Here is a 26200-nt window from a genome sequence, read left to right as displayed (position 1 = left end):
CTGTTGTGCTTTTACCCTCTGAAACGCTTTTCTGCTCGTTATTGTCCTCGCTTCGTATTTCCGCCACTGCTCTGTTGTTGCCACCAGATGGCCGTCGGGACGGGCTGGGGTTTTCCAGGAGACACGCTATCTTTGGGACAAGTAAAAAAAAATTCCCCCTCCCGGCTTCACGTGTGTGCGAAAAAAAGTGGCGAGACCTTGGGTGCAAAAAATACGGTGGTCGGTTTTCCCCACTTTTCAAAGCAGAAGCAAAACAGGAATGAGAATCCGACAGCGCCCGGTCGCAACGGCACTCTCGGTTTTTGTAGCAGTTCTCTACGGAGTGTAGAGCCACGCCACTGGCAGTGGGCATCACCCAGGCGCCACCATAGTGGCAACAAACCACACGCCTCGCTCAAGCTACGATCTCGTCTTGTCTCGGCCCGTTGACGGCATGAAACAACAGGACATTCCGTCACGCTCATGGGTAGACGATGACGCACGCACGTTTAGTGTTTGAAGAGCTGGACCACCCCTATCCCCTCCCTTCTGCCCCCGACCCCCGCAGGGAATGTGGTGTCTGCATTGTAACAGTCGCAGTTTAGTCTTTAGATTCATGTTAATGTGAATGTTTCATTGGAGAAATCTAAATTGCCATTTATGCAGGGTCGTTTCACATGCAGGCTTTTACACATGCCGGGTTGTTAAAGTGTAATTTAGAAAATCACGAAAGGAATATGGTGCGTTGTAGTTTCGTATTTTTCCCAGAGTAGTATTTGGTACACATTTACTAACCTACACCACACTCGATAAGTCATGTGTAAGGATTATTATATTCGCCGTGAATTTGTTTCCAAATTACTCTTTCACTGGATCAACCTGTCACTGTTCTTCTTTGGTGTACAGATTCTAGCCGGTGCTTTTTAGTGACTGTTTTGCTGTTAACCAAATTCAGTTTCGAATCACAAGTCACAATGAGATTTCTTTTTGAAAATGTATATTTATATTCATGACTGATTTTATAAAGCAATTGCCATACATAATGCTATGGAACGTGGTCATTTCCGTAAGAATGCAAATGAATGCGCTTTGCAGAAATGGTTTGAACGCGCGCTTTGTGCTATTGCGGCTTGTTATCGCATTGCAGTATAATCGCTGTTATATGTCATTTAATCGTGTTTTTGTGTTTGTTTTTTCTCCTCACCTACCCACAATGCAACCCCAATCCCGTGACGCACCTCTGCTTTGCTGTTTGTGTTAACGCGCTTGAAACCCCCCCCCCCCTCCCCATTGGCCCATCGCTGCCATTGCTCGCTGCCTGCTAATTAAAGGCCCAGTCGGCTGCTGTCCAATCGCTCAAGCGACCCCTCGAGGCCACCTTTGACCTGGTACTTTGACCTTTCACCTTCTAGCTTTGCTTCCTAGCTTAAGTTTCGGGGGCGCAGAGGTTCACCGCAACTGGAGGGCAGATCCCCAACCGCTCAGCTCTCGCAAGCATTGTCTTTCGGTTTCTATGTTCTTCTTGTTATTTTCAAATTTTCCCTTTAAAACGTTGCACCTGGAGCTTTGCGTTGCTTTGACTGCAAAGCTTGAGGCTTCACAGCGGCAATGTAAGAAAAAAAAAGGGAACGAAGCCACGATCTTTTGTTGCGTTTTTAATCGGAAAGTGCGCTCGTTGTGCAAGCGCCAGGAAATGAACACAAAGGAGGGACTCCAAAGCATTGTCGGGTGTGTCCCGTGTGGACACTTGGCTCTCGCTCAAGAGCAGCAGAGTCACATGGATAACTCCGCCGCTGTGTTTTTACCTGCCGAGCTAAAGTGAATTGCTTGCTTTCTCGAGTTGTGATGAGCCTCTGCCATGATCAGAACGACTGCACCTATTAATTGGTTTAATTTTATTCTGATATATATATGTGAATGTTAATTCAGTGCAGTGTTCGATTTATGTTTAATTTTTGTTACTTTTATGATGAACTCGCGCTGGCAAATATGAATCGCGTAACTCCAGCGTGAGTGGAAATGTGTTGTGATGCACGGTACAGTTGCGCACAGGTTGAAATATTTTGGGCGATAGACTACAGACTGACAAAATGGTAAATGCACTAACATTAATTGTGTGTTTTAATAGCAATACTCAATTGAAAAAATATGTACATGCCTAAATCCATCCTAAATTTTATTTTTGTTTAAACACGTCTGGCTGCCTTCTGGCACACTCGAGCATGAATATTTATATTACATAAGCAACAGTAACATCATAACTAACGAATAATTTGCGTAAATTGTGCTGCTTAGAAGTTGTAGACAAACAAAACAGATCTATATATACACACGGACATTGGTGTAAATATAATTAATGCAACGTGCATAAGTGCCAAGACATCAGTAATTGTTTTACATGCGGGAAAGCTTTTTGTAACTTTATTTAAACTAGGTGCTGTGTTTGTAAAAGTGACACCATTGGGGGGGGGGGGGATTACTTTTTTTGTTTAAATTGCAAAAACACATCGCGTTATGAATGCATGCCTGGCGCCAGTGCCTCCCCTTGTCACTTCTAAGCGACGGCTTCAAAAAAAGAAGAAACGCGGGACGCCTCCTCTGTGCTCCGCTTTGCTTGTAGGTGGCAGGAGCCTACTCCCCCACCCCCCCCCCCCCCCGCCGTGCTCTTAGACGCTTTGCGTGCTCCACTTGGGCAGCAGCACGCTGCCCCTCTCTGCTAGCCCCCCCCCCACCCACCGCTAGCTCCCCCCGAACGATCGAGAGAGCGAGTGTACAAGCGAGCTTCCGATAAGGCGTTGCCGCAGGTTGCTGCGGAGGAGGGATCTTTGTTAATGGAGCCGTGTTGTTGCGCCACTGCAAGTCCCTTTGTCGTTGCGTTTTTTCCGTCTCATAAACCCCCGCGTGCCTGCGCAGCATGCCGGACTAACGGGAGCCAGTTAACGGCTCGGAGAACATTTATTTACTCGCCCACTTTCAGGCGCGAGAAAAATTCCGATGGGAACGAGCAAAATTGATGCAAATAAAATCTCGGCGATGACGGAAACGCTCGGGTCTTAAATTGACACTCTCATTCCGAGCATCAGTTTTCATCACGAGCGTATCCACGGCTGCGTTTTATTGGCCCTGATGAACCCTGACAAGAGGCGAAATGCTGAGCCTGCGTCAACGGGAGTCTCAGCGCTGAGCCTGCGTCTACTTTTTGCGCTAAACCTCAAACTTTTGCGGAGGCTCCGCTTGCTTCTGGGCCCGGCTCGTGCCGTGAAGGGAAGTGCGCAGAAGCCTCTTGCTGGGGCGCACCGCCCGCGTCGTCGTGACGACCACGGCCCACCTAGTTGTGACGAACACGGCCCACCTAGTTGTGACGACCACGGCCCACCTAGTTGTGACGAACACGGCCCGCGTCGTTGTGACGAACACGGCCCACTCCACCCGAATGGCACTCCCATTTCCAGCGCCAGGCTTTTTGCACAGCGGTTTTGGTGGACAATGTTCAGATGTGTATGTGAGCATTAGTTCTAGGAATTTTACTTTCTCGGAGACACGACATGAAGTAATTTTCCGGCTGCTGGTGTGAATGTTGTTATGGTGACTTGGTTCAGGCTCGGTGAATTTTGTGCACGCGCGCACGCGCGTGGTTTTTGACAAGAAGGTGCGACACAAGGTGCTGCCCTGCGAGGAGTAGCTAAACAGCAACCAGGCATGTGGATTCCCTGCCACTGATTGAATTTAATAACGAGGTTAGTATTTCCGTGCATAAGTGAACTTTAATTGTGGCTGTATTACCGTCATGCGGCTGCGGAAAATGGGAACCACGCCTCGCATGGGATGTTGCGGCGGTCCTCGCAGTCACTCGGTTGACAGCTGCAGTCACTCGGTTGACAGCTGCAATGCTGCTGCAGGCCCCGGGAATTTGACTTTTCTCCAGGCCCTTTGAAAATTTGAGTTTCCCAGATTAGCCGTACGCTGTTACAGTGTCGAAGCTCCGTGTCAGCCTGGCATGAGTGATGCATGACCGGGCCACCCCTCTTGCCGTAGGGCTACCGCATGTTATGTGTACGGTGTTCGTGTACCGCCTAGCGGGGCGGGGACGCACCCGGCACGTGCCGCTTTGGTGGACGATTCCAGGCAAAGCCAGAAAACGTGAAATTTCACTTCCAGTTCTTAAGCCGCTTGGTGGACGACACCGTACTTCAGTCTCAAGCTAAATCCTGCGCAATGCAGACCCTGATGATGAGGGTCAGCTCGTAGTACGTCACATTGCCGTGTTTTAATAGGCTAGATTGCTGTCTTGTGGCCGAGGGTTTTTCTGTTCTCTGAACGTTTAGCAGCGCGCTCTTCGGGTTGGCCTGGCCCAAGAGTGAGAGCCCACCGCGTGAAGTCACCGCATAAGACACGTTCGGCGATGCAGCCCCCAAGGCCTGTATGGAACTGCAACTGCTGCGTTCAGATGTATTATGGTCAGGGTGTAGGATTTTTTTTTAATAGACGTGCCATGAAAGTCGTGAAATGCGTCGCATGTTTTGTACGATTTACTCGTGATTTAATCGAAGGTTTAGTGTAATTAGTGTTTGAGCGGTGCTAATTTAGTGCTCACAAAAAATGTTTCGGGAACAGGATAGTGAGCACTCGCACAAGACTCGTTTGGTACGGTTGGCTACATAGGGTGTGCGAAAGAAGTTCAACATACATACTCGCGCAACTAACATTTTTCAACGTAACCTTGAACACCAAGACACGCGTGCCATATTCTGTCGTTGATGTGTCAAGACAGCCTCAAGTGCAGCGTTACGGTTAGGTTGGTGCCCCATATGTCGCCACGGTCTGAAACGCATTTGTCTTTCACTTTGCATGTAGTAGCTTTTAATGTAACGTCCCATGTCATTTGTTGACAATGTGCATAATCGGGCTGGCCGCGGCGAGCGACTTTTTCAACATGCGCTAAAATACACAGTGCTAGGATGTCGTGTAAAAAAATAAATACATTTTATTAGCCCATTACCTGGGTGGCTGTCCAGATGAGCAGCAGAATCCAAAAGGCTTAATGAACCGTGCGAGTTTTTTGGACAAATATGCCTTATCCTTTGAGAGTATAGATTGCGGTTTCACTGTGGGATGACCGAGGCGGCTCCATTTTGAATCCCTTTGTGTTTGCAGTTGCGGCGAAATTCTTACATCAATACTTAATTAATGAATGCAGATGAGAGCTGTCTGCTAATAAGCTGTTTTCAAAACACGCCGCTGTTTGCCGTGGCAGCATCCGCAGCAAGTGTTGTAACCTTTCGTGTAGGTTTTGAAGTGTGCACGCACATGTCTGCATGTGTGTGTGTGTGTGACAGTACAATGCCAAAATCTTCCGATTGTGAGCGTTGCGAACAAACGGGTTGAATGTTTTGCCAAGCAATTAAGGCTCCTTTCAATTGTATGATGGCACATAATTGTTTATTTTTTTTCTTTATACAGAATATGCTTGTTTACCAAAGACATCCTCGCTGATTCTCATGGCACTTTTCACGAGGGTCATGCTAAGTTTTCACAGTGATCAGTGCTATGCATTTTGAAATTCAGTCATTTGCGAGTACATTTTTAATTGATTAAATTTGGACCATGACTTCGCCAGCACAGTTATGGCCTGCTCTTCTTTGAATGACTTCACGTGATCTTTATGTCCACTATGAAGCAGAGGGCGTGTATTTTATGGTTATTGCACCCATGGTATTAACCAGGGTTGCCTGCTATAACCGAACCACAAACCTCTGCAACACGCGGTGAACGCACTACCGAGTGGCCATGTAACGAACCCATTGGTTCCAATTTATTCCAAAAATGGACTCCATAAAATATGAATGTAATATTTTGGTAACATTTTCTGTGATTGAGCACCGTAGCCAATTTGTTTCCATGCGTAAAGGAAAAAAGTTAACCACATGAATATAATTCTTCGTATTTTATTTTGTGCCAAGATCCGGGCTTGACAATTCCTGGGGTCAGAACGGGAGCCGTGCTTGTGGGCATACATCACAGTAAGAAGCCCGATTCATGAAACAAAAATGTATCTTTGTTTTAGTATTCATGTAACTCTTCTGCTTCTTGTTCTTTGTTTGTGTCTCTCATTTCTCCCCCTCTTTCCCTTTCATCCTATGCGCCCCGGGCGTCTCCCCACTCCACCCCCGCACTCCCCGCCCCCCCCCCAAACCTACCCCCCCCAAACCTACCCCCCCCCCCTTCCGCAGGCGCTACCCCCCGGATTCCTTGCTCCGTTACCAAAGAGAGCAGCACTTGACAAAGCCAACGGGGCCACGGCAATGTTCAGCCCCAGCGTCCTGCACTACCAGCAAGCCCTAGCCAGCATGCAACTCCAGCAGCAGGCCACCTTCCTCCCACCTGGTATGCACGCTTCTCCCGCCCCCAAAGACAAAGATCCCCCTATGGCCTTGAGCTGACTTGGGGTAAGTGCTGTTAGCGAGCACCTTTGAAGGCCGGCACGGCACATGAGTGGGGGTCGGTGACCAACACCAGCCCGGCGATGGGAGCTGGAGCTGAGTCTCGACGTAGCGTTGCTAGCCTGCTAAGATTGCCGCCCCCATGGACATGCAACGGCGACGACGACGACGACACGTCATCCATTGAAATCGATTCCTACGTTTGCGCGTTACCCGCATCGAATTGCGCGTGTAAGAATCGATGTATTTACTGGTTTTGCATAAGACGTGATAATGATAGGTTCCGGCCAATGAAGAGAGCAAAAATGTGTAAATGACATGGAAAAAAACGACCAACGACCCAAACGGGCTGCAACAAGCTTAACAAACGAATTATTTTTAAACGAAGAGAATCTTGACCCCCTTCCCCCGCTAACGTGATAATTCATTGCACAGCCGGGTGCCGGCGTTAAAATCGTTGGCAAGCAGGACACATTAACGCGGAGCCCATTCTAAGCTCCAGTCGGCGCCGTGCCCCTCCGCGGTCCCGCCATTTCCACGTCTCCCGACTTCAGCCTCCCGTTCCAACGCAAATCGAGCCGCCCGCTGTTTTGGAGTGGCCCCACCTTTGTCTTAAATGGACACGCGCGCCACGTCGGGTGCGTGCGGCGGCGGCGGCTGGAGGGTCGGGAAGCCGGTAGCATCGAATGCGTCTGTTCACGGTGACCCGGGTGAACCCAGCGGAGCGTTTGTCTGTGCGCCACCTACGCACGAGAGGGGGGGGGTGGAAAGTTAACCAGAAAGTAACCTTTCAATTAGCCTGCTTCGCAAAGCGCACCTTTTTTGCTGTAAAATTGGCCGGCGAAGGTGAAAGTGCCAATTTCAAAGACCCTCGGGTACGGTCCAAGTGGCAAATTTAAAGACCCCGGGGGGGAAGGTGAGACCTTTTTTGCAGAGAGTCTATATATTGAGCTACGCGTGCACCCATTCGCTATCGACGTGTTTGGTGCTTCAGCTCGTCGCCCGTGGCACGTGCCCGCACAGCGGTAGCGCGCGGACGCAGCGGGTTGAGCGGTGGAAGCGGCGCGGCGTTGCGGAAGTCTCACCTTCGCGCGGCAGAGCCTTTTCTCGTCGTGGCCAGCGACAGGGCATTTTCACCGCTCCTTGCAGAGGTATTGCGGTTCGAGTCCGACAGGCCGCATTAACCATATAATAGCGTATGCCTGCTTTCACAGTCTCTAAACCTCCGCAAGTCAGTCCTGACGAGATTGATAGGCAGCTTATCAATAATTCACGAACTTCGATCGGCAAAAACACAAGACGGCAAGTTCTACAAAGAAGTTTATTGCACAACTACGTTACTGCCAAGAAACCTTCTGAATTCTCCCGACCGTTCTCGGTGAAGGAAGTAGATGCCGGTATTGCCCAGTTGAAATGCGGGAAAGCCTCAGGTCTTGATGATTTTTACCCAGAATTCATGAAGAACTTGGGACCAAGAGCGAGAAAATGGCTAGCCACATTCTTCCCAAGCAGTGGAAAGAGGCAAGGATAATAGCCATTCTGAAACCAGGCAAGGACGCATCGGACGCTCCAAACTACCGCCCTGCCCCTACTCAGCGTCTGCTACAAACTAATGGAGGCGGCTTCTGCTCAAAAGGCTGATGCCCACGCTTGAGGAAATCAAAAGGCTGATGACCAGGTGTTTGCCTTAACAAGTCACATCAAAGCCGGTTTCGAACGCCAGCTCAAAACTTCAACAGCTTTCATTGACCTCTCAGCTTATGATACCGTATGGTGGAAGGGACTCCTGCTGAAGCTTGCGAAAGCCGTGCCTTGCTGACCGTCCACCTTGGTGAAGCTGCCAGCAGCCCACGAAGATTGAACAATGGACTCCCGCAGGGATCAGTCCTGGCACCAGCGCTGTTCAATCTCTATACTCGCGACATTCCAGCTCATCTTGCCGTAAGTTCACATATGCGGATGCTATCGCACTCGCAACTCTAGCACGGTAAATGGAGGACACTGAGGCAATCCTCCAAAAAGATCTGAAGACTGGAAGAATACTTCAAGAATTTGTGCCTAAAGCCTAACCCATCGAAGAGCGTCGTCTCCGTCTTCCACCTGAGCAACAGACAAGCTTCGAAAACGTTAATCGTTAACTTCTGTGGGGCGAAGCTAAGGCATGATGAACACCCTCGGTATCTTGGAGTTACCGTGGATCGGACACTTAACTACCATCACCACTAAATTTTGATTTAAAGCTTTCGTGACTGCAGGGATTCATATTCTTGGTTCTTTCGGTAAAGTCATGTAGAAGGGAAACAATAAAATAATAAAAATATGAAACAATAAAATTCTCACGACGTTTCGACTGCAACACAAGCTGTGGTTTTCACACCTGATGATTTAGATTTAAAGCTTTCGTGACTGCAGGGATTCATATTCTTGGTTCTTTCGGTAAAGTCACATAGAAGGGAAACAATAAAATAATAAAAATATAAAACAATAAAATTCTCACGACGTTTCGACTGCAACACAAGCTGTGGTTTTCACACCTGATGATGATTGCTTGTGTTGCAGTGGAAACGTCGTGAGAATTTTATTGTTTTGTATTTTTATTATTTTATTGTTTCCCTTCTACATGACTTTACCAAAAGAACCAAAAATATATATATACCATCACCACCTCAAACAAGCAAAGGTGAAACGAAAGCACGAGTGAATATTCAGAAACCTGCAGGAACAACCTGGTGAAGCGATGGCAGCACGTTGAAGATATCGACGCAGGCCCTGGTTCACTCCACTGCGGAGCGCTGTGCCCCCGGTGTGGGGTGCAAGCCCTCACACGAACCTTGTCGACGCCGAAGTTAACGACGCGCTTCGTATCATCAGCGGTTCCCTAAAGTCTACTCCACTCCCGTGGCCAACATCCGACGCGATGATGCGACGGCACGGGAGTACAACAAGATAATGAACAACTTCACTGCCGCTCCAGCAAGATCTAAAGGAAACCCCCACACCCAAGGGTAAAAATTAGGAAACCGTTCTGGATACTCGCCTCCGCTCTAGCAGTCGAAAATAAAGACACCACCACTCTTGTGGTCTGAATCATGGGCGGCTATGAATGTGGCAAACAAAAACATAATTCACGATCCGACGGTGGACGTACCGGGATTCTGTATTCCACGACGACTATGGACCACGCTGAACCGCGCTCGAACACAGCACGGCAGATGCTCGTCCATGTTCCATAAATGGAAGATCAAAGAATCCTGGCGGTATCGCTGAAATCCACACTGCATCAACCACATCATTGGACTGGATGAGGAACTTTTACATTCATTTATAACGATCATTAAAACTGTTGCTTTTTTTTTACACTGCCATACGAAAGAAGAAGAAGACAGTGGATATTAAAGAGATCCCGTGACGTCATTCGAAGAAGGAGCCAACTGTTGTGAGATTTGCCAAATTTAAAACAAATTACTTGGAAATTACTTAATTGGGAAATATTGTAATTTTCACTCCCGATTGCAAAAACTTAATCGGACGCTCCCGAAAACGAGTCTCAAGACTCGGTGAGGCTTGCCTGGGCACACAAACGTAGCACCAATAGGAATAAAAGGTGCATTTTCAAAAGCCGGGACCGTTTAACGGATACTTTTCGGTCGCTTCCACCTGTAGCGTGTGGGTCTCTGCATGCCCATTGCGTGCCCGATGCAAGAGAACGCAGCGCCCGGCCTGGCGCTCCTTTAGTCTTTTATACGTAGCTCGAGCTATGCCGCAGAGAACAAAGGCCGCCCCCTGTAAAGAAAGCGGCGCTGCGTAATTGGCTCGTGATTGCGCGGCTCCGGAGCTGCAGGTCTGTCGACCCTTGCCCTGGTGGCTGCAGAGGTCGAGTGAACCCACTACAACATGCACACAAAGTGAAAATCCACCGGTCCTTGCACACGCGATTTGATGCACGCATCGTGAGCTTAATAACCGATATCAAGCTATGGAACTCTGCATCGTTACCCCCTACAGCTCGCACACGCACGCACGATTGTCCAGGCCGGTCCCCTGTGCTCTGTTAAATGATGCATGCACCACTCACAGCACCTCCATTCATTGCGACGTTGTGTTGTTGTTTTTGCGGCAATCGCAGCCATTTAAAGGGACGGCTTCACGAATATTAAAGTAACTCGTGGCGAGCCTAATAGTATGCGTGGTACGTGGTATGCAGACCCAAGTCAGTGGCACGAATATGCACATATGATGGGGAGGACGTACGGACGACTGTCTCAAGGTGAGGGTCACGGCGAGATCGCGGGGGGGGTGACACGGGGGGGAGATGAGCTATCGTCTCGCGCGCTTCAGCTCGTTACTAATCGACATTCCTGAAGCTGTCCTTTTAATTGCCGCGGCTGCCTCCCGACGTCGCTTGCGAGCCGGCCCCCCGTCCGCACCCTTCTCTGTCTGCGCTGCGCTTCGACTGCGGGGCAAAACCCTCGTTTGAGTTCACGACGCCGTCAGCTTTGCATTCATGACCGCCCGCGCGTGCATTTTTTTATTTATTTATTGCAAATTTTTTTTTTTTTTTAAATTTGTGTCAATTTTATTTCACACTACTACTTTATCGACGTAATTCGGAACTGAGGGTTGGCGTGCCGTATAATAGAGTAAATGATTCGACTGCAACTGGAACGTCCTGAATTGGAAGCGTACCGATGAAATGCCACTCGGAGTCTACAGCAGACACGACTGTGAATAGGCATGTAGCAGTGCCTATTGTGCCAGCCAACTGCTATTTCCCCACCCACAGCCATTAACCCATCCCTGTGCTTACCGATTATGCACTCGAATTATAATGGTCAGCTACGCGCCTTATTTTCAAAACCATTTTTTTTACGTCAAAAACACCACCCAGAAAAATCTTGGGCAGTGCCAAGCTTCTTTTCTAAAACTCAAGTTTCCATGGCTTTCCACAAGCGCAAGCAATGGGACTGAGCGTGAACAATGCAATGCTGGTTTTGCTTGGTTTCCCCAATAGACCCCAGCAATTCTCTTCCAGCATTATTAACCTCCCTCAACAATAAAGCTTTAGCCAGCCCCAGGGTATCTCGAGCGATGGCTATAATTCAGCGGACGAACGATTCTAAGTATGGCCGGCCGTGTGGCATTCTGGAAGTCCGCGGGCAGGCTAACTCGTCGGCGTGGTCCCAACGGGGCGTGCGCTCGCTCAACCGTGCGCTCTCGAGGGGCCCGTCGTTGAGACGTGCCCCCCCCCCCTTACCCTCGCTAATGCTTGCAGCGTCGCCCGCTGGAGGGTTCCCGACGCGAGTCCAACGACAGTGGACTAGGGTGACAACGGCTCGTCCGTCCGTAGGTTCACGTCGACAAGCGAGGAACGCCTGATTTAGATTGAAAGCTCTGGAAAGAATTTGTATTTCGGTCGTTTGCAGTGGAGAGCGACGTTCAAAACGATTCGAATGCAAATTGACGTTGAAATTCTTAAACGGGCCGTTTTACGAGATTAATGTACGACTTGGTACGTGGTGGTGAATAAATTAGTTTTGAATTCCCCCACCAGTTCTTTTTTCTTTCCGGCACAATTGATTCCTATTGACATATGCTGCTTTACGTATTTACATGTAACCACATAAATACAATTAACCGTCTTCTCTCGCTCTGCACCCACCGTCTTTCACAGCCAATCTGTCCCTCCTGCCCTAACTAATGGTACACCCCCGCTGGTGCCTTCGGGTGCTCGGCTCTTTAAAGTCCCCCCCGTGTCCTGCTGACTGCACCAACCAGACATTCCTCCTCCCGTGTGCGAATTCTGCACCTGAAGGCTGCCTGTTGCGCATTATGTGACCCTGAGAACAAAAAGGGGCGAGGGGAGGGAGAGAAGGGGGGGGGGGGGGTCCAGTCACCTTGTTAGCATCGATCGCTTGCCATGGAGTGCCGCCGATGATCGTTTGCCTGCTCTCAGGCCCGAGGAACCCGTAGTCCACCATACGGAACAATTTGAAGCACGTCTGGATTCTAGTTCTGCTCAACATCAGAATCAGAATCTTTATTTTTCCCGGAGAAACTCCTTGAGCTTTGAAGCTCTTTTTGTATGTTGGACTTCTTTCGTACCGTGCTAATCAGAGGTGCGGAGGAAGAACGGCAAACTAAACATCACAGAAGTCCAGTAGGGGTGGGTCAGAAAGTTACAGCAACAAGCAATACAAAAACACAATTGGAGTGCAAAGTATAGGGAGGATCTCTGCGGCTGCTCAAATTTTCCCGAGATCAAAAATGTCTCTCGACTCCCGGCCCGTTTTCATTGTACGAGCGGACGTAACATGGTTTTAATCGTTCGTTGCTGTGTTTGTTGCGGATATTCTTTTTGTTTGCTTCAAATTTGTATTTTGTTTCTTTGATGAATTGGCCGCGTTTCCGAGCATGTAGTCACGCACGCTGCCACCGCACACACACGCCGCAACGGTCGCATCACCACAACTCGCACACGTTAAACTGAAGTTTCGTGATGTGTTATATGAAGTACAAAGTATCGCTAAACTTGACAAAAAAAGTAAATGTATCGTGTGTGTTAAAAAAAAAAAAAACCCGCGAAGGCAATCGTCAAATTTAATGCAACATTCCGGCAGTGTAACGTTTTAATGAAATACGCTGTGTGCACCTCGGGAGGCAACAGGCAACCATCTGGTCTGGAAATTGGCATCTGATTAAGCCTAATGTGGACCTATTGATTCTCCTCCCCCCCGTTTCTTCCTAACGATCCCCTCCCGCCTCCACCTTGGGTACGCTGCATGCATCCTGTCAGGCACCGTGCTGTGCATGCCGCCCACCACAAGCCTGGGTATGTTCGGCGATCTCCTTTTCTGCTGAGTCACGGTTGAATCGGTGTCTCCTCACCCCCCCCCCGCCCCCTGCACCCCCCACCTGCCCACCCCTCCCCCAAGCCCTCCCTGCCCCAACCCCCGCGGCATTTCAATCCCAAATCTGTGATTGCCGTGCATTCATGCTGCAGGGGCGCGACTCCTGTTGGGCGGGGTTCGCAGTTCGTTACGGGGTCAGAGGTGGTCGCGGCGAGTACGGGGACAGACAGAGACGGCGTCCTGTTGGTGTTGAGGTTGAGGCCAGTGGTGTAGCTATCGAGCGTGCTGGTGCTGCAACCACGCCGGGGACCATAGACCGGGAGAGGCTTTGGGGCTACAGACTGGGGGGGGAGGGTGGTTGCTTTGCCATTTCATTTACTTTCACCAGGGCCCTCGGCGCCAAATCACGCTCGGCCACTGGTTGAGGCGGTCGGCCTGCAATAGTCACCCATGCAGAGCACGCAGCAGCCCTTAGGAGGAAATGTGCGAGTCTGGAATCGGTTTTGTGTAACGTGCCATTTGTTCGGGATGGGAAGGAAAGGAGGGGGGGGCTGTTGGCGGGTTGTGTGGGTGTTTTTTTAAGCGCTGCATGGACTTGTTTCAGTGTTTGAGGTGCGAGGGGCACGGTCTGTTAATTCCGAGGGAGGGACGGCCGCTGATGCAACTAGTATGCGGCGCTTATTGATTTTCAGATTTTAACCAAAGAAGGCCACGGTAGAATGTCTACCATACGACACGGGGGGGGGGGGTGGGGGGGTGGTGGGAAAAAAATATTTTTAAAAGGCAACAAAAAGGTCCAATTGATTTTCTGCTCGTGCTAAAGCCATCATCTAACGTAATGCCCCTTCAGATCTTTACATTTTCCATTTTGTTTGCATTAAAGATTTATACACCGGCAACGTTTGATTGACTTTGGTGAACCTGTGGGCGCTAACGGTTGCGATTGCTTGCTGGCTTGAAGTGCATCGACCAAACCCGTGTAAGCTTTTTTGTGTTTCGGCGCTGCCGCGAATGTGTCTCGGGAAGTGCGCCGTGACCGAGTGCTTGATGCACGCAATACGTTGCGAGTTTGCTAAGCGCAGTCTTTAGAGGCGCCAGTGCCAAGCGGCGTTAAGAGGCAGGAGCGTCGCGCTGTCTGCTGGATGTATGTGACAAAGAGCTTCATAGCTCCATCGGATTTCTCCAGGAAGAATAAAGATTCTGAATTTGGCTTTTATTCAGGCCCCGTCAGCCGACCACAGCGACAGTTCAACACACCATTCGACAAAATTTAGCAACCTCACAGTCAACTTCTGAACCATTCGAATAATGCATTTGCAGGATTATATTGTATTATCAGTAGTTAAATTTAGATTTAAAGCTTTCGTGACTGTTTCCCTTCAACGTGACTTTACCGAAAGAACCAAGAATGTATTATCAGTAGTTGTTGAAAACGTGGCGTAAAGCCGAATTGCACCATCACCGTGTATGAAGAGGTTATTTTGTCCAGGGGTAACATCCCACACCCGTGGTATTTTGCGAGCATTTCTCCCCTATCAAGAAAGGCAGACAGATTATTAATGGATTACAGTCTTAGTCGGTTGGCACTCTTTTGAGCCTGAGTAAAAAAAAAACAGCCGCTTGATGATTATACTAAATGGTGCCCACAAGTGTCTTAAATGTACTTCCAGAGTTTTGGCAATGCCCTGTACGGGTGCAGATGCTCCTGCTGTGTTGGGAATCCCTTGCTGTTGCTGCTGCTGCCTTGCATGTGTTTGGTTCCACAAACCATCGTGAGTGGCCCTGGGCCCCGTGCGTGCGTGTGTATGTACGGAAGGGATATTGAGACCAGAGCCCACTCGTATCCCCATTTGATTGGCAAACCAGATGGAGGAGCAAATTCGATATGATCATCTTCTTGGTTCTTTCGGTAAAGTCACGTAGAATGGAAATAAAATAATGAAAATAAAATAAAATTCTCACGACGTTTCGGCCACAACACAAGTAGCCTTCTTCACGTGAAGGAACGGAACTGTCGGGACGACAGCGCTTCAATGAACGCTGCTAAGATTCGCAGCGTCTTTTAAGCTAGGTGGGAGAAGTGAAGCGCCTTGACAAAGGAGTTTACATATCAAACAGGAGAATGTAGCATTGAAATAGCTGTGTTAAAGTGTTGGATCTGCAGGGTGTTAAAGTCAGAAATTAGCATGTAACTGGGAGATTAGCATGATGTTAATGTGATGGATTAGCATGTGACTGGTCACGGAAATAGCTATGTTAAAGTAAAAGTTTACGTATCAACAGAGGCATTTAGTATTTGGACGCTAAAGGACTGCAACTACCCAACTATCATACAATAAACTGATGTGAAAAAAAACTAAGTATAAACTATATCAATATAATAAATGTACTCAATATATTCTTCAATAAGTTTAGCTGTTAATATAAAGTAACTGGCTATACACTACACTATATAATGAATACCATATAGTAAACTAATAAAAAATTAAAATATAAACTACATCAATGTTATTCTTAGTTTTTTCGGTAAAGTCACGTTGAAGAGAAACAACAAAATAACAAATATATATAAAACAATAAAAAATTCTCACGACGTTTCGACTTTACCGAAAAAACTATGAATATGAATTACTGCAGTCACGAAAGCTTTAAATCAAAATTTACATCAATGTTATCAATAAACTCTATATACTCTCCAATCAGCTGAGCTACTAACAATAAGTCGTTATACATTACAATGCCATATGGCGAAAAAATGGGTGGCGGTTTTTTTTTCAACGTTAGGACCACGGAAAGCGGCGAGCTTTGTTCAGACGGACGAGTCCATCTATGCTCGGAACGGAGGAGGGGGGAGAAACAGCCACGATGCGCTGCTCTGTCCTGTGTTGCGTTACAACTATGTTATAAACTAGACTACTATACATTGCAATATTATACCTTCCAATCTGACCTACATTGTATAATATCGTATACGCAGCCCAGTGTAAGCTCTAACATTATGCATTATATTGATATGTCTCCAACTAAACTTTTTTCTACATTACACGACTATACACCGTAATATACACTGCCATAGACAAACCCACCCTTGAATTATACAATGCGTTACTATACACTACCCTATACTTTAGACTAAAATATTAGACTTGTAATATTACACTGTATTATTCTTCCAACCCTACTGTATACCACACTGCTGTATATTCACTATACAATTACGATACTATATATTGCCTTATGAATTATGTTATACTATTTATTATTACACAACATGCTATAAACCATACCATTGACCGTCGTGTGAAAGGTATTAAGAGGCAGTGCCAGCGAATGGACTGCGGTCTGAAAGTTACCGTAAAATACAATCAAGAACCGAAATGGTTTATAACGCCTTTCCAATGGTTACTAAGCCAGAATCCATCTAAACCATTTTGGTTCTTAATTGATTGTATTTTACGGTGACCTTCAGACCGCAGTCCATTCGCTGGCACTGCCTCTTAATACCTTTCACACGACGGTCAATGGTATGGTTTATAGCATGTTGTATAATAATTAATAGTATAACATTGTAATGTTTAACATAATTCATAAGGCAATATATAGTATCGTAATTGTATAGTGAATCTGCAGCAGTGTGGCATACAGTAGGGTTGGTAGAATAATACATAGTGTAATATTACAAGTCTTAATATTTTACAGTCTAAAGTATAGGGTAGTGTATAGTAACGCATTGTATAATTCAAGGGTGGGTTTGTCTATGGCAGTGTATATTACGGTGTATAGTCGTGTAATGAAGAAAAAAGTTTAGTTGGAGACATATCAATATAATGCATAATGTTAGAGCTTACACTGGGCTGTGTATACGATATTATACAATGTAGTTCAGATTGGAAGGTATAACATTGCAATGTATAGTAGTCTAGTTTATAGCATAGTTGTAACGCAACACAGGACAGAGCAGCGCATCGTGGCTGTTTCTCCCCCCTCCTCCGTTCCGAGCATAGATGGACTCTTCCGTCTGAACAAAGCTCGTCGCTTTCCGTGGTGCTAACGTTGAAAAAAAAAACGCCACCCATTTTTTCGCCATATGGCATTGTCATTTATAACGACTTATTGTTAGTAGCTCAGCTGATTGGAGAGTATATAGAGTGTATTGATAACATTGATGTAGTTTATATTTTAGTTTTTTATTAGTTTACTACATGGTATTCATTATATAGTGTAGTGTATACCCAGTTACTTTATGTTAATAGCTCAACTTATTGAAGAATATATTGAGTACATTTATTATATTGATATAGTTTATACTTAGTTTTTTCACATCAGTTTATTGTATGATAGTTGGGTAGTTGCAGTCCTTTAGCGGCCATATACTAAATGCCTCTGTTGATATGTAAACTTTGACTTTAACATAGCTTTTTCCGTGACCAGTCACATGCTAATCCCTCACATTAACATCATGCTAATCTCCCAGTTACATGCTAATTTCTGACTTTAACACCCTGCTGATCCAACACTTTAACACAGCTATTTCAATGCTAAATTCTCCTGTTTGATATGTAAACTCCTTTGTCAAGGCGCTTCACTTCTCCCACCTACCTTAAAAGACGCTGCCAATCTTAGCAGCGTTCATTGAAGCGCTGTCGTCCCGACAGTTCTGTTCCTTCACCTGAAGAAGGCTACTTGTGTTGTGGCCGAAACGTCGTGAGAATTTTATTTTATTATGTTTTAATTTTATTATTTTATTTCCATTCTACTTGACTTTACCGAAAGAACCAAGAAGATGAATGCCTGCAGTCACGAAAGCTTTAAATCGAAATTGATATGATCAGTTAGAAGTTACAAGCTACCATCAAAGTACCTATGCTCAATGCTGGCGAATTGAAGCTCGTTCACAAATGAATATAAATATAAATTTTACCAATAGTGTTAAGTCTTTGATAAGGGGATAAAGTGAAGTAATGCAAAAATAACCACAACTTTCAGTTATTCGCAACCTGAATTAAACTTGTGATTATTATGCCACTTTAATGCCTCCCTCACAGATAAACAGAATAAAAATTCGGATTAAAAGAACATCTTTCACCACGGTCTATTTGCAATGCAATTTATAACTGTCGTTCCCGCCAAATGTGTGCTCTTATCTTTAAAGAGTATAATTCCAAAGTTTATTGGCGGCTCAGATTTGAGTGCATGGCACCATGCCACACAAACGCACTTGGGGCGATATTGCGACTAACTTTTCCCCAATTTCTCCCAGATTGTGCCACCAGCGTCGCGTCACGAGACCAGGCATCCATTTGGATCACTCAGAGTGCAGTGCAACCCATGATGTCAGAGAACGGCCTTCCCACCCACCCGCACTACCACATGAGAAGTGTGTTCTTCGCAAGGCGGGCAAATTGATACATATATATTTACATTTTCAGAGGTTGACTTATACCCAAATTAAGTGGGGAACCAAATGTAACATTACGGCTTTTCTTTACGCATTTATTGATGGCTGGGGTTGAGACCATCGACTCGCTGAACTTGATGAGAGCCCCGTTCAATCAAGAGGCGCCCACCAGGATTCGAAGATAAATATCTCGGCGGTGCCAGCTCAGCCGCTGTGACCTCTCAAACGCTCGGCCACATCGCGATATTAAGGGTGATCATGCCGGTGCTCGGAAGGCCGAGGAGTGAGAGGAGCGGGCGGGTGGGCGGGCGGGCGGGCAGGTAGGTGGACTGGCGGGCAGGTAGGTGGGCTGGCGGGTTTGTGGGCGGGCAGACAGGCAGACAGGCATGGGGTGGGCACTCGCGAGCGGAAGTGCAGTCACCTCTCCCGCTACGTGGCAGCGCCCACGCGCACGACATCGGCCAGACAATGACACGGACACCACCCCAACGTGCGATTGAGTCTCACTTGCCCTTGGTTCTTTCGGTAAAGTCACGTCGAAGGGAAACAATAAAATAATAAAACATTTTACTGTTTTATATTTTTATTATTTTTTTGTTTCCCTTCTACGTGGTGACTTTACCGAAAGAACCAAGAATATGAATCCCTGCAGTCACGAAAGCTTTAAATGTGCCTCACTTGTTTAACAGTCTAGGGCCAGAGGTTGGAGCCCTGCGGCTCCGGAGCTGCTTGTGGCTCCTTTCAGGGCTGCTTCGTGACGTTATATATTGGGACGACCGTCTCGTATTCACATGCATTGCACGGCTCTTGAAAGATTGAGTTTTTTTATACCAAATTCGAAAAAAATGTCCCTTGTTATTTTGATTGCCAGGCCTTGGCCTAGGCGTACGGGAATACATAGGAAATGCAAAATTTTTTTTGCGAATGTGGAACGTCCACTGCTGGGTAGCACGGCTCAATAGTACATGTACCCCGCACAAAACGAAAAGAAAAGGCTGGCTGAAATGACACTGCGGTAAGCACAAGTCTGGTGTGAGCGCGACCGTGCGTAACACAGTACCGTGGTAAAATACGTTAGCCTAGGGTGCCCCCTCCTGTTGGCGTCTTGAACCTGGAGAAAATAGTCACGAGGCTACAACTCTGGTACTGTATGCGTCAGCTGTACAAATCTGCGGGTCCGCGTCACACTGGAATGCTATTCTGTACTTGCCACAGCCTCACGTCTCAATTAAAATGAGAGCAGTGGATTGTCGTCGTTATTGGGGGGAGTTGGCACGTGCGTGCATTAATGGGCGCTCTGCCTGCTTTTGTAATTGGATAACGCGTCCTTTCTGCTGTCAGAGGGACCGCTAACTCTAGGCATGGGCTGTCAAGGCAGATTTTTGTTGTTGCCGAGTATAGGTCCAAAATTAACAGTGAACGCAGCTGTCTCACCCATTACTGAGGTCATTTTGCTTAGTTCACAGTTTTGAAATCGCATCAGTACTCCCGTCACCAGACTTTTTATTCCGTTATTACTCATGCAGATTATGTAGGGATTGTGTTTGGAATTTAAAGCTGTTGTGTTTTTTTTTGTCAGCCACTGCTAACGTTTAATCAAAGGCTGTCGGGATTCTTGCCGGTCGTGTACGAATGGTCCCTTTTCTCACTTAGAGCTGAGGCTCGTTGACAGCTCAGCGCAGTGTGGAAAGAGCAGTAATCACACATTCCAGTGTAGTGTAAACACTGGCCATCGAGTCAATCATTCGCTTGCTGCAGCCTGTGATGACCTCTTGACCTCGACCAATGATGTTGACATTGGCCGAGTTTGTGTGAGGTTATGCAATGGTCACGTGGGACCCAGGTGTCCTTTTAAGAGCCAAAAGTATGTTGCAAGCAACGCATTGCTTCGTGGAAATCTAAAAGCAACCCTTAGTTTTAGAAAGCCTGGTATTGCAGCAATGTTTGTAGGCTGTGTACTGTATTTCAAATTGTACAGTAACCCGAGTTGACAATATTGATACATTTAGTCCAAGTGATATTGAAAGATTCTAGGTCGATGTCGGTATTGATATCACAGATGCCTTGCGAAATGAAAGATTAACGAAATTTGGCCGAAGGAATGTGTACGGCACAACTAAAACGTTAATTGTTTTCCCACTCTTAGAATTAAAAAAAATGAATCCAACTTTTTTTTTACTCGCCTTTGCGTATATATCCTGAATGGGCAACCTTTTTTTAAATGTAATGCTTCAACCACATCCATGAAGATGGACACTTGCACGGTTGCACAATGAACGTGGATATATACACGGTAGATCATTGCTTGTTGACATAAAGCACCGTGTTTAAAAAAGTGAATGTGGTCATGTTCATTCACTTGAATGTCACAATGGTGTGCGGAACACAATGTACGTTTCGAATCTGGCCCTAAACCTGTCAGTGGTTGTAATCGCAACGGTATATAATGAACAAACGAGACGTCTATTTTCAATGCATAATGATTGTATAAAAAATCGGACTTCCAGTCTGTTCATTGTCACCACATTCATTACTCATAACCCTCCACCACACCGCACAATGAGCTTTATCCAATTGTGACAGTTTTTTGTTGGTTTTATATTTCTCACGTCCTAGTTTTGTTTCCCGTAACATTTTTGCTGCTTTTTTTCTAATATTATTTTGATTCATTTTGGTTAATGATTTGGTTTGTAATCCCCCTCCCCCACCCTCCTCCCCGGTACGTCTGGTGCGGTGTGGGTCGTGCGCGTGCCCAACCGGCAACATGGCTTTGACGCTCTGCCACGCCTGCCCGCCCGCCCGCCTGCCCGCCCGCCCGCCTGCCCGCCCGCCTGCCCGCCTACCGCCCCCTCCGGCCGCCACAACACCACGCGCACGGCCCCACTACTCGCCCCGTACCTCTCCCGCCCGCCCATCACTCCCACCCTGTCCCCTTCACCCATTTGCCTTCCCTCGCGCCTTCAACCCCCCCAAAGTCCCCATGATTCCTGGCCCCGCGGGAAGCCCAGTGTCAGCCACGGCTTCGCCCAACAGCAGCCTACCCTTCGTCACATCCTCCAGCGCTAACCAGGTTTGCGTCCCGGTTTTTTCCACGCCCGCCCGGCTACTTCTGTCTGTGCGTCTCGGGGAGGGGTAAGGATTTGGGGGTTTTACCTGTCCTGTACCTGTCACTCCTTCAGGGAAGCACGTGGGCAGTGTTGTGGTGTGTTCCAGACTTTGACGTGCAGGGTGGTGCGGCAAGGATGCTCAGCTGAGTGGATGCACCCCATTGTAACGCACTCGGACGTCCGTCGGCGGTCCACGTAACCCGAGCGTAGGAGTACCGGGGCGGGTTTTGAGATTTTGACGTGGGTTTGAGATATCCACCAAATTATTTCTTGTACATAAACATGTACGAAAGTACAAGATTACTATTTTGGTGCTTTTGTAAGTTTAGCACCGGTGCGCAAATGCATATTTTAAATTAAAAACGTCGATGACTCTAATCAGATAATTAAGCCCGTGGCCAAAGTAAAAGCGGCTGGGAATCCTCCCCCCCCCCCCTTACTACACACATTGGCATGGTCCACAGTGCACTGCTACACGAGGGTAAGGTTGGACATATCCACTTCATGCAAAGGGTAAGGCACCTGCATTTCATCCTCCATGGCTGTGGGTCATCACTCCCGCAAAAAAATGGAACCACTCCAGAGTTAACGTTTTTTTTACCTCTGCTCATCTCTAAAAACCGGCCTGATGTGTGTTACTCGCGCGCACATGGCAAGTATCTGCTACTGATAGCAGAGAGAGTTCCATTTGTTTGTGGGTTGTGGGTAAGGTTGCAACACCCCCTCTCTCGACATTTGCTGCACTTTCCCCAATGAATTGTCTTCTCCTCCTGCTGCCCCCTCGTTGCTCCGGCTTGGCTCGCTCGATTGGCCTCCTTTTCTTCCAGGCGGCTCTTGAAGGGACGCTGCTGAATTATGTCGCGCATCCGCTCGCGCCCGCATCCTGACAATCGTATTTGCGCCCACGTGCTCCGCCGGTGTGTCAGCCTTTTCAGCAAAGGGGGCAGACGTTAATCGACGCTGGCGTTGTGGCTGAACACGCAATGCACTTTGGCCGGCTTAAAGCTTCCCCGTGGGAGGATTTTTTTTTTTATATTTGGTCAAATTGCAAACGAAATAAATTAATCAGTTTCCCTGTTAGAGATTTGCAGCAAAATTCCGTTTGCATATTTTTGCCCGACCTGCCTTATATGTTCACGGTTGTCTGTGTGTTTAGCTGTTTTAAAATGCTCTTCCTGGCTGTGGGAAAGATATTTTGCAGGTTTGAAAATAGGCATTATGCTTGAAGTGGAGCCAACGAATATATGTGACACGTGTCAAGGATAAATGTTAGTGTGTTTTGTTGGTAAACAGCTGTAAAAGTTTTAAATTAGTTTGAAATCGTTGCCAATACGAAGCATATATATGGTGTTGTATGAACAGTTGTATGGCCTATGGTTACTTGCATTTAGAATACAATTTGCATTAATATGTAATCGTAAATTATTAATGGTTGTGCAAAATCCAATTCAGAGGAGGGGTAATCACATTTCTTTGGATATTTTCCAGATGCTTGAAGCCTTGCTTCGAATGTTGGATATAAGTGTATATTTTAGTTTTGCTTTATTTTGCATTGCTACGGGAAGAGTCCTTAGATTCGTGCGGTGTGCTCCACATTTTCATTGCTCAGTGCGAGCTTATTTATTCAGCCTCTTAGATTTACGAGCCCAAGACCTGTTAAACGTTGCAATTCTTTACGTACTATTTTAAACAATTTATCTGATTTGTTATATATATGTGTGTGTGTGTGTTTAAACTGCCTTAGACGTCACCATCAAATTAACGCAGAAGTAGCGGTAGGAATGAGCACCGGCGATTTTGACTTGGCGAGGGAAGCGATGTGGATTTTGACTTGGCGAGGGTAGCCTCCCGACAGGACGGACTTGGTCGCGCCGTGGAAATCCGCGATGCGGTTTTGCCTCTCCCGGCCAGTCACCGGGCCAGTTGGAAACCGAGGAAGTGCCAAGTCTCGTTCCCCAGCTCTTACTGTAGATCATCAGTTGCTGCACCATCATTGCCCAACTCTTATTGTAGATCATCAGCAGCACCATCCTCATTCCCCAACTCTTCCCTTGGCTCATCAGTTGCACCAGCGTCATTCCCCAACTCTTACTGTCGCTCATCAGCAGCACCATTCTCATTCCCCAACTCTTACTGTAGATCATCAGCAGCACCATCCTCATTCCCCAGCTCTTACTGTAGCTTATCAACAGCACCATCCTCATTCGCCAACTCTTACTGTCGCTCAATAGCACCATCCTCATTCCCCAGCTCTTACTGTAGCTCATCAGCAGCACCATCCTCATTCCCCAACTCTTACTGTAGATCATCAGCAGCACCATCCTCATTCCTCAACTCTTACTGTCGATCATCAGCAGCACCATCATTACCCAGCTCTTACTGTAGCTCATCAGCCGCACGAGCGTCATTCCCTGGCTCTTACCGTAGATCATCTGTTGCACCATCCTCATTCCCCGGCTCTTACCGAAGCTCATCGGTTGAACTAGCCTCCTTACCCGGCTCTTATCGTACCTCGGGTTTCTTATGGGGAATGTGGCAGCTGAGCACGTCAGGCTTTGAGCTGGTTTAAATGTCTTCCAGGGGAACTTATTTCTATTCTGCTGAAGCTTTTTTAGTTACCTACTCCCCCAACTTTATCCCGATTGTGCTGTTGGCGTTGCGTCACGAAAATGAAGAATCCATTTGGCAATCTCGCAGCGAAGTGAAACCTTCCCATGTCGGAGAATGGCTCACGAAAGAGCTTCCTCTGAAATCCCTTAAAGTTAATTGTTCTCCAAAGTAGAACGCAGCAGTAGATATATCACGGATAATGCCGAGTATGAGATGAGGGCTTTGTAATTCGTGAATTCTGAGAGTAATTACATCTCTTACCGATCATAGGACCTGGTTTGGTCGCAGGTATTGTTTGTGCAACAGTTGTTCGTAAAGACGTTTGTACTCGGCGCAGAGAATGGCCGCACCTCTGATAGCTGGTGCCAAACTGTGCCACGCCCTCCCGCATGGCCTTTTACGTCATCGGAATGGAATCGGAAGAGAAACGGATGACGTTATACATACGTCTTCGGAAAGGGTTAAGACCAGTCGGAAAATCCACCCTTGGTGTCTCCTTCCATATGGTTGCTAGAAACTTTATAATCCTTCTTAAGCTCTCTTTTCTTTCACCCCCTCCTGTTTTATTCAAATTGTGCGATATCGTGTAATCACACCATGAGAGAGCAAAGTGTGTATTCGGAATGCTTGCAGAGTAGTGTATCAGCCTGTATTGCGGACAACATATAACTTCTCCTGTGAGTTACATTGCAGTGAAACCAATAATTTTAGTTAGCCGAAATTGTCTCCAGCCAAAGTAAGTGGAAAATCCAATTTTACATGTTTTTTTAAGAGTCATTGGTGACCAGGCAGAAAACCATCGGCTCACTAAACTTCAGAGTCCAGTTTCATCATGGGCAGCTGAAAACCCAGACTCAAATGAAGGACTTCAGCTCTTCGACCGCTGAGTCACGCGGACACCTCGTAAACTTTTATTATCAGCGTCCTTTCTGTCGACTTTTGCGTGTAACTGTAGAGGCCATGGCACCCGAGAGGGTTCCCACTGCCTTCACGTGGGTCATCTGTGCGGATTGGGGCTTGTCGTCTGAATGGAATCTCACCTGGTGAAACAGCCAGTTGTGTGCCATCTGCGACTATTTGATGGAGCGAGTAGTGTGGGTTCCTCGCCGTCAAGTTAACTTCGGTTTCAGAAGCAAAAAGTCAAAAGTGTGGTGGTCACATGGGCTGCAAAGGTCATTTGCATTGGTCACTTGTGGACCTGCCTGGGGTCTTGGAAAATAATTGCGCGTGTCGATGCTGCTGGTAAGCGTACCGATTGGCTCGAATTGCACCGGCCTTCCCCCCCCGCCCCCCCCCCCACCCCCCCGTGCGTGCAATTGCAGCGTGAACCGCATCGGCGCGTGATGATGTTAGCGTTTACTCGCACAAACACGTGCAATGATTATAATTATCATGGCTTCACAAATAACACTTTTGCGGTTATTGTCTCGGTCTAATGAACGCCTTAATAACCACTGCCTTAAAAAAAAAAATGTTTGCGTCATTTACCCAGTAATTAGGCAAAGGGGAGAAGTGAAGGCAGAACATGACTTAAATGATCATCGCCCGCAGAATGCGCCAAGGGAGCCACTCGCTGCAACGGTAGCAGCCAGCGGACTTACATTTTAATGAAGCTATCCGTCCATATGCCTCTTAATTGGCAGGCCCCTTCACGGCAGCGCTTCCGCAGATTTCAGTTGTCCCTGCTTGGTTAACGGCTCATCATTGCGCGCGCGTGTTCGCTGTCTTCTTGCCCCCCCCCCCCCGCCCCACCCCCACCCCCTGACTGACCCCTCTTGGCACCTGCCTGTTCCCTGCTCACTGTGCTCACCCCCTCCT

General features: G+C 47.2%; 1 protein-coding gene across 35 annotated transcripts in view; it reads left to right on the top strand.

The window, feature by feature from the left end:
* MBNL1 (muscleblind like splicing regulator 1) overlaps positions 1-26200 on the top strand; it is a 165772-nt gene that overhangs the window by 126441 nt on the left and 13131 nt on the right. For 11 of the 35 annotated variants that reach the window (XM_076074339.1, XM_076074341.1, XM_032972180.2 and 8 more), the window contains 6 exons: positions 1311-1367; positions 6210-6363; positions 10624-10686; positions 13213-13248; positions 18528-18644; positions 21641-21735. In XM_076074339.1, the coding sequence (XP_075930454.1) occupies positions 1311-1367; positions 6210-6363; positions 10624-10686; positions 13213-13248; positions 18528-18644; positions 21641-21735 (522 nt within the window). Of the gene's footprint in view, positions 1-1310; positions 1368-6209; positions 6364-10623; positions 10687-13212; positions 13249-18527; positions 18645-21640; positions 21736-21844; positions 26197-26200 lie in introns of those variants that run through there. The other 24 variants (XR_012947041.1, XR_012947042.1, XM_076074357.1 and 21 more) reach the window with 18 other exon arrangements.

This window comes from Petromyzon marinus, chromosome 47 (genome assembly GCF_048934315.1).
Source record: "Petromyzon marinus isolate PM22_M1 ecotype Great Lakes invasive population chromosome 47, UKy_Petmar_22M1.pri1.0, whole genome shotgun sequence".
In the NCBI taxonomy this organism is placed as follows: Eukaryota; Metazoa; Chordata; class Hyperoartia; order Petromyzontiformes; family Petromyzontidae; genus Petromyzon; species Petromyzon marinus.
The sequence above is the reverse complement of the archived record's forward strand: the minus strand, read 5'-3'. Positions and strand labels throughout refer to the sequence as shown.